We start from the raw sequence: 13,067 nt of genomic DNA, 5'->3' as shown, positions 1-13,067 counted from the left end.
TTTTTTTTTTTTTAAATTAAAATAAAAATTTTTAAAGACTATGACATGCTGTACAATTTGTGGTTGGCTTTTGGGCTTCTTGGGTCTGCAGTTAGCACCAATAGGTGAGATTCACTGAGTAAGACCTAACTGCTAGTTTACACAGCTCTGGAGCTCAGAAGGTACAGTCAAGGTAGTCGGCAGGTCATCCTTGAGAATGGCAGAAGATTATTACCAGAGAGAATAATAATGATAATCCCTGTGCAGATCATCAGAGACAAGGGGAAGGATTTCAAAATAGTCAACAGGTGAATTATCTCAGGAGCTTCTGTTAAACGCCACAAAGTTGTATAACTACTATGAAATGATATATCTGGATCTGGATCTGGAGTCGATTGAGTGCTATTTAGGCTAATGTTTTTTATTTGATTTTTTATTTATTTATGTATTTATTCATTTATTTTTCACAATCGCATCTGTTGGAGTATTTTAGTAGCCTGCACGCCTACCTTTAAATCGTGCGCAATAGTTTTTCGCAATGTAAATTGCAATTTACATCGTTAATATACCGCTTATTGTATTAGAAATAAATAGAAACCATTTATCAATTAGTATTGACGCGTTTTAAAACTTGAAAGCAATCACTTGGTTTATGCTGAAAGTTTTATTAGGTCAAATTTCGCTCGGCTGCCCCACAACCTGCTGGTTGACTTAATTTTACAAGGATTCAACTACTCTCGCGAGGATTCGCTATGGGATTTTGCGAGCCATGGCATATCAAAACAAAAATGATCATGGTTTCGTTACAGTTTACGATGGAACAAGTTCTGCAAAGGAGGTGCACCAAGAATATGCCGGTATCCAGACTCGAATTTTTAAAATTATTGTGATAGGGGATTCTAATGTCGGGAAAACCTGTTTAAGTTATAGATTTTGCGGGGGCCGTTTTCTTAAAAACCCCGAAGCAACAATCGGAGTGGATTTCAGAGAAAGGACTGTGGACATTGATGGCGAAAACATCAAGGTGAGAAAACAAATCCTGTAACGCTTAGCGTTAGTTGGGATAACTGAAATCGTAAATGTTCTATTGTTGTTTATGTCTGTATTATCTAACAACCTTTTTATTTTCTTTTAAAATACAAAGAAATGCAAAATACGGTATTATCTCACATGTACCCGTTAGAACACAATGTCCAGTTGCTCTAACGTTACGCTATTATTATTATTTTTTTCTAATCTTATTCTTTCTGTTGAAATGTTTGTGGATATTAGTTAACGTTAGCAACTGTGTGTTTAAGATAATATTTTACTTAGAAAAACAAGAATGTTCAAAGCATACAGTGGCAAGCCGTCCATCTACCTTTAAAAGAAAAGGAATGCATGTGGGTGATTGCAATTATGATCCACGAAGTCAGCCTTATATATTTACGTTGTCATGTATCCAGTAGAAGCTAAATTTGTATTCATCTTGTGTTTGTTGCCTCTTCTTCGGAAAAAGGCATTATGCTATTCCGATCTTATTGATCTTTCTACATTGTGCTTCTGGATTTATAAATGGAAAAGAACCACTGAACCATGACTGTCCATTCTAACAAATTGCTGTAAACAGCTGCCTGGTATTAGCCTAAATGTTATTTTTAAATCAAATTAATTCAAAACAGTAACGCAAGGAATCAAAAGAGCTTTGCTTCCAAATTAGGCCTATATGAAGGCTGGTTATATATTTTCTCAGCAGTCAATAGCAGTTTACAGACTACAGCTTACATTTTTACATACTGCCATTTTTTTTTACAGCTGGTTGTTTAATCTAACAATTGACATGAACCTTCTTGCTTAAGGTGGAATTTGAACTGCAGTGTCAGAGTTGCGAGTGCAGTGCCCTATCCATTGCACTGAACCCAGGCCTTCCTTTCTCAGCTGCAGATATGGGACACAGCAGGCCAGGAGCGCTTCCGCAAAAGCATGGTGGAGCACTATTACCGCAACGTCCACGCCATCATCTTCGTGTACGACGTCACCAAGCTCTCGTCCTTCGAGAGCCTGCCGGAGTGGATCGAGGAATGCGGCCGCCACTCCGTGCCGCCCATGGTGCCCCGGATCCTGGTGGGCAACAAGTGCGACCTGAAGGGCAAAGGGGAGGTGCCCACCTCGCTGGCCCAGCGCCTGGCCGACGGTTACAACTTCCCTCTCTTCGAGACGTCAGCCAAGGACCCTGCGGAGAAGGAGCACGTGGATGCCATTTTCCTGACGCTGGCCTACAAATTGAAGAATCACAAACCGCTCAGGCTGAGACAGCTCGTCGAAAGCAGGCCAGTGCCTCTCTCTGAAGAGCAGGAGCTTCAGAGGACCTGCCTGTGCTGACACTGCGCTCGCAGCTTTTCAAAGAAATAAAAAAAGGACGTTTTTTTAAATCAGGCCAGTGCTTCGCACTGTAGCCTAGCTTGGCTATAGGCCCCTTTTCCCTCTTGTGTTGAGGCTTTGCAGTTAACTCTAGCTGGCGAGAGTTTGATTATGTTTAGATCACCCAAATCAATGGGTGACAGTTCTAAGAAAGCTGTACTAGAGGTCTAGACATTTCATACCATTGTGGCTGCAAAGTGAATCGTATAGAATCCTGCTGCCTGGTTACATCCTAGTCATGGGACACACAAGTTTTTGAGAGCGGGTTGTCCTTTGTCCAATGTGTGTTTGGGACCTTGTCATTTCCCACAATCCTTTATTCCCATCGTATCATACGTTAGCGCAGTATGTCATTCCACATATACAGCTCAACGATGCAGTGGGGAAAATGATGTTGAAAAAAGATGTTTCTCTGTTAGTCCTTTTCTAGATGTGACTTAAAATGTTGGATTTGAATGTAGCAGTCTTAAAAGACTTTTTAAAAGAGTCAGATTTTCAAGAGAAATGCCTTTGTAGCAATCTACATTGCCATGATTTCCAGTATTTATGATTTTATACGTTTAAATTTTATTTATTTTTTAAGCACTTCTTGTTTTTTTCTGATATTTTACAAGTAATTGAGGTATCCAATTAGGATTCCTCAAGCAATGAAAGGGATTTGTAGCAGAATATTTCATAGTGAATATTGTCTTAGCATGGTTTCCATACAATCCAGTAATAAACGTGCAATATATTATGATGCTAACTAGTCTGAAAATGGTTAGAACATATGATATTTCTTCATTTTTCAGAGAAGGACATGCATGTGTAAATCAAGGACAAGGGAACATGTAAATCATGAACATATTTACCACAATCATAGATATCAGTAGAAACTGAGTTGATGAAAGCAAAGTGAATTGTTTTTAAAACAGCTCCCTCAATGCCAAATTATTAATCATTGGGCACAATAAGTGTAAGTTGATTAATATCCGTCTTAGTATTTAAAAATTTCATTAAAATTCTTGAGTCTGTACTAAAGATAAAATAACGTTGGGACGTATTTTGAATTTGAATCCGGGATAATGATACTACAGACAAAATACTGTACCTCAAATATCAATGGGAATTATATTCAGAATCGATGCCATCATTTGCAATAAAATGGGCCTAAATGATTCTCTGGATCAAAAATGTAAAAAAGGAAGTTTTCTTGAAGTCTGTACAATAATGAAGTTGATTGTACCAATCTTTTGTATTCAACAGTACAATGTTTGCATATTTATTAGTATGCGTTGCATATTTTTTACACTAGATAATGTCATGGGAAGATTTTGCTTGAAGGAAGGGGAATAAATGCATAAAAGCATTATACTGAACATATGTCTACTTGTCACTTTGTTTTCTGTGTGTCATTCTTTGGAGTACCAGAGAAGTGCAGCCATCTTTGTTAATTGCCCAAAGCAGAGTTTCACAGGATGTGGAACAGAAGTGCCATTTAAAGATTATTGCCCTTTCAAATGGATATTGAGTTCACAGTGATGTGTATCATTGTGATTTTCACCCTCATCCTTCACTCTGTAATATGACAAAATAGTGCTTGATTACTGCTGTATTTTCATTTTTAATTGTCTTCCATAACAATACAAAATCAGTAAGATACTTTTAATAAATCCAAAACTTTAAAGTGCATTTAAAAAAAAAAAAAAAATAGAATAGTTAATGGGGTCAAATTCCTTAGCTGAGTTGAACATACAGTAAATGAAAAATATCCGCTGGGACATAAATATGTTCAATTACATAGTGGAATAAAGCTGCAGTATTTCGTATAAAACGCTAGATGTCGCTAGATAACTTAAAACTACTCAAACCATTGTTATTTATTTTCCTCACCACCTTCACTGGTTATGCATTTAATTGAAATATATTTATAATGAAGTATTTCACTTTGCATATTCTTTCAGTATGTCAGGTGATGATACCTTGACAGCTTTTAAAATCTCAACATGAGCTAAACTCTAAATAGTTATTGTATTTTAACCTGTATAATAATAATAAAAAATATTATTATTATTATTATTATTATTATTATTATTATTATTATTATTAATAATGTATGTATTTATTTTGTATAAGTTTTATTTTAATTAATTGCAAATGTTTATGCATCAGTTAATATGAACAAGTAGGGTAATGGAAAGGAAGAATGTTTACCGAAATAGATAGCCACTCATGTGTAATCCCTACAAAAATATCAAAGGCCACTGTTACATCATGTCTGATATAAAAGCTACCTTTGATCAAGTGTATAAGCAAGCACGAGGATGATGATGATGAAACAAGATCTTATCAAAATTACATAATTTCTAATATAGAAAAATAGGTAAATACATAGCTACCGCATAGTTCAACCTCTCTCTGTCCAAAAATAAACCGATATGTGGGAGGGAGGTGGTCAGGGCAAGGTCATGTGTAAAAATATAAAAGTATTATGTGTAGCTATGCCCTACATTCCTGCTACGAACCACAGTAGTTGTTTACAAACATACTTTCATGGGAATGACGCCAACGCGTAACTGACCCCGATATAACGGGTTTAAGGCAATACTACTGGCAAGTGAAGAAGCAGGCCCCCTACCCCGCCCTTTTCTCCACTGTGTCACCGCCCCCTACCGGGTTTAGGAATCATTTAAAAGGAGTCTTGATCCGAAAAACAGTAGCTAGTTGTCAGACAAGACAAGTAACACGGGGCCTCTCTGGTGTAAATCCGACAACTCCGTTGGAAAATACTTTTTTCAAGTAATCGCTTTTATCTCGTGTACAGAGGACAAGATATAGACTTCAAGCATCCACAATGAAATCTCCAAAAATGAAATCTCAGAACAAATGTAAGTTGAAAGAATCTTTATGCATCTTTACTGCATTCCATCTCGAGCAAACTGCAAGGTGCAGACAGACTTTAGTCTCATAACTATCCGCGGTTATCTATTGGTCATTCTCTTTTTCTTTAAAAAAATGTTTATATCATACTGCACAGCTTTTTGACTGCATTAAATCATGTAGTGATGCATCCTATACTATTTAAATTGATTTCCTATGACTCCTGGTTTTCAAACGATGAAGCAGCACATGTGCCGTTTCAGACCACCATAGTGATGCGCTGTCCTATTCCAACAGCGCAATTTCTTGAAGATGACGACGGTCTTCATGCTGTGTTATGCGAGTTCGACGCAGTCATTGAGGACTTCACGTCCCCCATGGAAAAGAGACATTTCAGATACGACGAACACTTAAAAACTGTGAAAAGGCGGAGTAGCGCCAGCGTCAGCGACAGCGGCATCAGCGATTCAGAAAGTAAGCGTGAACTTTTATTATCAATATTTTGAAAGTTTTCAACAGAATTTTTACGGTAAATAATTCAAGTAGGCTAAACACAACACGTGGATCACAACATATTCGTCTGTACGGATCATTATTGCAGATGACAAACAATAGTTTAGATCCCCTTTGTTCCCAGTCAGTTTCCAGCGTTTAAAAATAAAAAACTATGAGGGAATCCATGGGCAGATTTTTATGAGGCTATCGATTGTCCAACCCACTGGACAAATTTCAGTTTCATCCACGTTTTATTCATAATCAAAATCATAATTTCTGCTGCAAGCCCTATATTTCCATTGCCTCAATATGAGACTTGATATTTTGCATCGTGAGGGTGAGATAAGTTGATCTGTTTAGCTTACTTTTTATTCAAACCGTAATTGTATATTGAGGAGATCATAAACTCATATCTGTGGTTTGTGGAACAGTAGCTGTGTTGGGCAGGTACTGTACGTGGTTGTAAAGAGATACCCACACACAGTATTAAATGCTCCCAAATATGTTTAAGGTGCAACTGGCAAAGCAAAGTTCTACTTGAGGTATGTCATATAGCCAGGGAAGCAGGGAAGCATAACTCCCTTCCTAAGTGTTCTGCTCTTTGTTCTTTGTATATATACATAAACAGATCAAATAATGATTTGTATGATTGTGATTAAGAGCAGAATTTGGCGTGAAATACGAAAATGGGTCATCTGTTTGTTTGCACCCCCAGTATGTAGCTTCTGACAGCACCGTTCTACTTTGTAACTCTGTACGCTGGAACCTGTGAAAAGTTTGGATGTACACAATAGCCTCTGTTAAGTGATGATTGCTTGTCACTGAGGTATTATCTTTCCTTCTCCCTCTGTAGCCATGCGGCCTCATCACTGTAGAACAATGATCATCATAACATCAGTTTGCCTCAATGGGCTTAGATTCATTCAACAGTGAAAGTGTTAGCTACAATGGTACATTATTATGGACTGAGAGAAGAAACTCCCATGCTTTTACACTACTGCATATACACAACAACGTGTTCCGTGCAAAACCAACCCTCATAGAGTAATTGTGACACTAATAATGTACATGTGGTCTCTGCTGGTCTTTTTTGCTGGTGAGAATTTTGCTGTATAAATAATCACTGCAGTGTTCTCCACATTTAGAAGTTTCCATGTGTTACAAGGAACTTAAGATTACGAAGTGTGAAATACTGTCAAACATAGCAAGCTGTACAGACAGAGATGAGTACAGGAGTTTACATGCTTTAGTGTAAACTCCTGTACACAACACATGATCCTAGCCCTCCGAAAATGTCAGTGGGCGCATCTTCAAGGGCCACTGCTGTAGAAATCCTTACAGTAGTTCAGCCATCCAGTGTCTAAGACTAATGCATTATACAGCATTCCCTGCTGGAACACTGTCAAATTGCACAGTTCTGTAAACTTGCCAAATGCTCCTTGCACCCCTTGCGTACAGTGATTTACTCTCACAGCCATATGTGTTGTGGTCATGGGAGTTCTGTGGGAATGCACAAAAGTGATTCCTTAGCACTTACTGGACTGATGACCCTCTTTAAAGAACTCCACAAAGAAGGGCATGCAATTTACATCTAAATTGTATGGCATGACATACCAGTGGGTCCCACTTTATCAAACTGTATCAAAGGTATTCATTATTAATTAAATAAATAAAATAAAGAAGCAGCCTCTAAAATGTGTATTTCTGAAGTGCTTAATGACTAGAAAAGTTTTGATAATTACAATAGAACTCAGTTGACTTGGCATTAATCTACAGCACAGGATCTCACATTGCAAGACCTGAATTATTAACCAGAAACACTTTTTATAACTGCCATTTTGAACAAGGGGGTTAATTCCTTGTTTTTCTGAAGGCAGAACGTTAGAACATAAGTGCCTGAAACTGCTGGAAGCGATCGAGACTTTGCTTTCACACCCACCGGCAAACGGCCACCAGTTTCTAGATTCCATCTCCTTCGGGGTGCAAAGAATGGAGTGTTCAGGACTTCATTGAACCGTGCCTGCAAAAAGACAGATAGGCAGGGAGAGCCAGGACTCCACAACCCAGGCCAGAAGCAGGGTTCAGGGTCAGTTCCATGTCTCATCACCACCACTCCAGGTGGTGCTGCACATTCACAGCAGTGTGGACGGGTAGACTGGAAGACTGCCCTGAGCTTTAAATGGAATTACTGAAGTCTGGATTAAGGGGTGGACTGAATTTTGATTTATGAATAATCATCTCTCATTCTGGACCTCCCTCTATCATCCCTTACATGAACGGGATATACTGAAATTAAATGAATTATGTGGATTTTTGGGAAATATAATGATATAATGTTTCATAGTGATTTATAAGAAATATATACCAATATCAACAATAATTTGCATATTTGCTAACATATTTTGTGGTGTTGAAATATACTTTCTGATCTTGAGGACATCTTTTATTTCAATACGTTGCACTATATTCTATTTCCGCAAGGTATATAGAAGACAAGTCTGTTCATAAGAGGAATGTGATTGGTCAGCAAAACCCACTGAGTCACCCAGCTCTGGCTAATGGAGGAGATCAGAGGGGAAAAAGTCTTACCCACTGAGATCCTCAGTCACCCAAGTATAAAATCAGGTTAACGGTGTGCCATAATGGTTAGTGAACTAGACTTTGACCTCCACCAAGACGGCTGTAGGTTAAGTAGCTGCTGCAGTTTTACAGAGGAAATGTTCTCAACGTGAAACCCTTTCATCAACTGCTCCTGTAGGGGTGCCACAGTATGTGAAATATAGATTATCAAATCACATCTTTGACATCTTGGCCATGGACATGATTCCTATCCCTTTGAAGCAATATTGAAATCACACAAGGTGATAGGGTCTAGGCTACAGTATATGCATGTGCATTCTCATATAACCTTTTTAGGAGCATAATTTGTAAGAATCATAAGCATAACAGCATCATGATTGGTTGAATCCAAGGGGGCAAATGGCAGTTGATTTTGATTTGAATAGTCATGCTAACATTTTCATGAGTGGGGAACGTTTGGCTTTCACCCACAGAAATTAACTTCAAAATACCCAGGGGCAAATTTAAAGGGTTCATTATGTCACACACAGTAACACAGTCAAAAATTGTTACAGCTTTTTGCATTTGTATAAAAGTTCTACAAATGTGCACATTTTTTGAAAACCAAGTTCAACCTGTTCTCACACAATGGAATATACTTCCACCAGATGCAATATAGCAGCAGTATATAAGGAGTTTGCCACCATAGAGTTCTGCAGATTAGTGACTACCTTAACATCTCCAGTAATGGCATGTCATTTTGTTTTCTTGTTCTGAACAATTTGCTGAGAGGAAGAATGTGCAAACACATACTGAAGAGCAACATTATTATGCACAGGCAGTGTTGCCTTTCAAGTTTGGAAGGACTTTGGCTATAAATTAACCCACAGGTGTGGAACTTGTTGACTTGAAAAGGTCTGTGTGTGTGAATGTGAATGTGAGCAAAAACAATGAAGATGTGATTATTAGAGACTGCACCATTCACACGCTGGGCTTGCACTATCAGCACAGATGCTGAATATTATTATATATTATTATTATATTCAGTTGTTGACCAGGGGCCCAAATGTAGTTGGGCATTGACATACTCTTGGCCCTTTGATCATTGAGAAAATAAGCACCATGTATATACAGTACATCAAAACTTTTAACAATAACCCGACCTGTGTCTGCATGTCTGTGTACCATCCCTAGTGACAGAATAATAAGTGACAACTATTCATATTTGAAATGCCTCTATGTTGTATATGCACATATTACTTATTCACGTATTGTTTTGTAAGTAGCTTAAGGACAATTGGCAAACCAATTCAAAGTTGCAGTAAGCATGTGGAACAACCATGAATACAGAAGAGATTTTCCTGTAATTACCTTTGCTATTGGTATCATCCATCTACCTGGGTGGCATATGGAGAGGTGAATGAGCATTCTTTGGTTCTGACTGTGATCCCCTCTCTCTCTCTCTCTCTCTCTCTCTCCCCCCTCCATCTCTTCCCTTCTTCCCTAACAGGTGCAGAGTCCCTCAACAGAAACAGTTTCAGCTTCAGCGATGAGAAGCTGAACTCCCCCACCCCAGTGTTCTCTCCTACGCCTACCTATCTGACCGCTTCATCAACTAGAGGTGCATTTGCTTTGCGTGCCCTGCGTGTGACACATGTGTGACGAGGTTGTTGGACGGTCATCTGATTTGACTTGTTTCTCCGCTGTATCTGCAGCTAAGCTTGGTGACACTAAAGAACTGGAGGACTTTATTGCTGACCTCGACAAGACATTAGCAAGTAAGTGTTATGAGGTGAATGCAGCAACGAAACATTTAACCTTGTGGTACATTTTTTACTATCAAGGTTTTCTGAGAAGACTTTAAGGGTGTATATTTGGTGTAAATACTCAATGCCTTCATTTAAAATCTTGTGAAAATAAGTTGGGTTAGAGATTCTGCAGTTTATTATGGGACTTTCCTGGTAAAATCATGGAAAAATACATTTCAGGATTGGCATTGTGAGACTCAGAACGCAGTTAAAAATACATTATAGTGTAGTGAGATCTTTTATAGTGAAGGAGAAAAGTAGAGAGCTCCTTTAATATTCAGGCTAATATCCTGAGCAATATAATTATGTTTAATAATTCTTGTAAAATGTAAAAGGTTGTAATGGTTGACGCTAGTGTTATGAAAGAGAAGACAGTTTATCTCCCATGAGATGAGAGCAAGGACTTCCTTGTAATGATATGGCCCAGTTGGGTACTGTATGTTCCAGCATCATTTCAGCAGTGCAATAAAGTGAAAATTAGCACGTGTATTGGAACAGACTGTTTACCATAGCTGTCAGCAATGTCAGTAGGTCCTAAAACCAATCTAAGTATAGCACTGATATCCTGAGACCTTCAAATCCATACTTAGTGTACTACTTCTCCTGTTGTGTTTACCCACAGCCATGTGACCTGGAGCCAGGGCTGGGAGATACCCACTCCAGGAAGACTGAGCAGGGCCAAACCTTGTGGTTCAGCGAGAATAGCGCAAAGCCGAGATGTGGTATAATGTTCAACAGACTGACCGTTTCCCCCACTGCCCTGCGTGGTGCTTCTTAATGGGGAAACATGTGCTGTAATATTATTTAAATGGCTTATTATATTTGTAAATTTGTAGAGTTGTTTATTGTAAATTTTATCCATACTGCTTTTTTTTGTGAAATATATTTTTGTATTTGATGTAAATATGGATTCAGATTTTATTGCTTCTGTATAAATAGCTTAAAATAGCTTAAATTGTGTGTTGTTTTTTGTGTTTGTATTACTGTGAACCCTAATTTACAACTGGAAAGCAAAAGATAATGATATACATCATATTTAATGCTTAAAATATTCAATAAAATTGGATTTAAGAAAACAGTAACGAAACCAGTCTACCAGTCATTCAATTATAACTGGAAAGTTCAGTGCCTTTTCCCTCTGCCGTCTGCCCCCTTAAAATATATATATTTTTTTAAAAACTCAAGTCTCTTAATGGGAAACCTAAAGCCTAAAATCTATTCTTTACAATCTGTTGACTGTAAATTGTTCTTTCCACTCACAATACAATTAAAACAATCAATTGCAGTTGAAACTTAGCAGAAATCAGGATATCTGTCTTGTGAATTATGCATGAACTCACATCAGCAAATGACCACTGTCATATATTTACAAATGATTGTGGTGTTATCTGTAGGTCTATAGAGTAATTTTGACTCTTTTGCTTCAATGATGAATAAATTGTTCACTGAAAAGAAACATTTCTGGTGTGTTCTTTTTTGTTGTAATGAGTGTTAATATGCTAGGAATACTTGAATAATTGAATACTTGAACTTCATATTTGGCAATACATTCTATATCTTTATATCTAATGAGATATAAAGCTGATCCAATGAAGTAGTTAAGTAGTAGTAAACAGTTGCCAGGACTCCAGCTTCAAAAGTTCAATGATATGAACATTTCTACTGGCATACTGTCATGAACATTTTATCATGTGCCTTTTGTATATCAGAGATTCCAAAATGAGTGCTTTCACTGGGCATTAAAAAAACAATGAAATAACATTACATTAGTGGAATTTTCACACTGCCCTGCTGTCTCTGTTTAGCTCCTCTCTGTTACCATTGAAATTAGTGATGTATATAAAATGCGCAGAGCAAGTTCTTTCAGGAAACTCTTAATGCAGCTAACCATTGGTCAGCCTCAGCATTGGTCTCTCATACTCAACCTATCGCACGCACACATAACAAATTGAGCACCTTTTTTTAATTGACAGTCAGACCACTCAGGTGCTGCTCATTGCCTGAATTGCTTTTTGCATGCTACGCTTGCTGCAGCTCATAAGACTGTGCTCACCCTCTTCCACCTGTTGGTTGGATTTGCTTGTAGATACTGGGGGGTTTTGGTATTTCTCTTGTGTAGTAGGGGATGTGTATCATGATCATTCAATAAGTTAGTGCGTGCTGGTACATGCACAGATGTACCTAATGCACATCCATTCAGTGGTAAATCAAAAAATAATTACTTCGCATATTTCATTAATATATTTAATCTAAATATATGAGTCGTCCTGACTGAATTAGATTTCTGTCACTTTACTTGTGCAGTAGGAACGTTGAAAGAGAAATCACTTCGTGATTCTGGTGGAGATATACCAGTGCCCCACAACGTCAGATTTAACTAGTTGATTTAACAAATTAAAATGTTCAAATATATATATATAGGATATTCATCCTATGGAATAATTTTATTCTGAACATTGTTAAAAATGTTGATTATAAAATTGTCTGTCATCGTAGGAATTGTGCAGGTGTCTTAAGGGTTAAAATATTTAAAATGCAGTATTTGACCCTGGTCTGTTATGGAGGCATGACCCAGTTGGAGCAGGTGGGACAGAACATGATCTTTATTACAGATCTGGAGCCTGACTGAGACGGGACACTCACTGGCCGGTCAACTGACTTGGCTATGGTCTAAAAGAATGTACTGTCCCCGGCCTCAGTCCTCACAGAACATTCAGGAACAGAAGGGAGGTCAGAAAAAGTCCTATTACCCAAAGGATAACACCAAAGAATACCTAGAGTTTGTATTAGGCCTTTCTAAGTAAAATCTCATTGGGGAAAAAACTCTGAGAGACACCTGGCGAGAAATCAACAGGGAAACATTACAGCTTACTTTGTGCATAGGCCGATCTCAATTAAAAATAATACAAACACGGACAAATGCATATTAGCAAGTCATGGCTAATAGACTGTTCTGCAACAATATGC

The 13,067-nt window shown here is 37.9% G+C and overlaps 2 protein-coding genes across 4 annotated transcripts; both read left to right on the top strand.

Moving 5' to 3' along the window:
• Position 1: 1 nt before the first annotated feature.
• zgc:101559 (Ras-related protein Rab-33B-like) lies at positions 2–3,737 on the top strand. Of its 2 annotated transcripts, XM_064326863.1 has the most exons (3): positions 2–287; positions 904–1,003; positions 1,897–3,737. In XM_064326863.1, the coding sequence occupies exons 1-3, from the start codon at positions 229–231 to the stop codon at positions 2,338–2,340; spliced, it is 603 nt and encodes a 200-aa protein (XP_064182933.1). In that variant the 5' UTR covers positions 2–228; the 3' UTR covers positions 2,341–3,737. The 2 variants fall into 2 exon arrangements, with proteins under 2 accessions (XP_064182933.1, XP_064182932.1); XM_064326862.1 differs by lacking the exon at positions 2–287 and having other exon boundaries at positions 294–1,003.
• Positions 3,738–5,062: 1,325 nt separating this feature from the next.
• On the top strand, positions 5,063–11,556 carry LOC135250516 (regulator of cell cycle RGCC-like). 2 transcript variants are annotated; one of them, XM_064326856.1, is made up of 5 exons: positions 5,063–5,246; positions 5,536–5,712; positions 9,803–9,913; positions 10,008–10,084; positions 10,751–11,556. In XM_064326856.1, the coding sequence occupies exons 1-5, from the start codon at positions 5,213–5,215 to the stop codon at positions 10,826–10,828; spliced, it is 477 nt and encodes a 158-aa protein (XP_064182926.1). In that variant the 5' UTR covers positions 5,063–5,212; the 3' UTR covers positions 10,829–11,556. The 2 variants fall into 2 exon arrangements, with proteins under 2 accessions (XP_064182926.1, XP_064182927.1); XM_064326857.1 differs by having other exon boundaries at positions 5,066–5,246; positions 10,008–10,070; positions 10,723–11,556.
• Positions 11,557–13,067: the final 1,511 nt, after the last annotated feature.

Source organism: Anguilla rostrata, chromosome 3 (assembly GCF_018555375.3).
Source record: "Anguilla rostrata isolate EN2019 chromosome 3, ASM1855537v3, whole genome shotgun sequence".
Taxonomy (NCBI): domain Eukaryota; kingdom Metazoa; phylum Chordata; class Actinopteri; order Anguilliformes; family Anguillidae; genus Anguilla; species Anguilla rostrata.
Note: the sequence above shows the minus strand (reverse complement) of the source record. Positions and strands in the feature narration are given on the sequence as shown.

Excerpts from the sequence above, each read along its gene's own strand:
- zgc:101559 (XM_064326862.1), top strand. The coding sequence starts at position 749 with ATGGCATATCAAAACAAAAATGATCATGGTTTCGTTACAGTTTACGAT. Across the intron at positions 1,004-1,896 it reads TTGATGGCGAAAACATCAAG|CTGCAGATATGGGACACAGC; the intron begins GTGAGAAAACAA and ends TTCCTTTCTCAG.
- LOC135250516 (XM_064326856.1), top strand. The coding sequence starts at position 5,213 with ATGAAATCTCCAAAAATGAAATCTCAGAACAAAT. Across the intron at positions 5,713-9,802 it reads CGGCATCAGCGATTCAGAAA|GTGCAGAGTCCCTCAACAGA; the intron begins GTAAGCGTGAAC and ends CTTCCCTAACAG. Across the intron at positions 10,085-10,750 it reads TAGCAAGTAAGTGTTATGAG|ATACCCACTCCAGGAAGACT; the intron begins GTGAATGCAGCA and ends CAGGGCTGGGAG.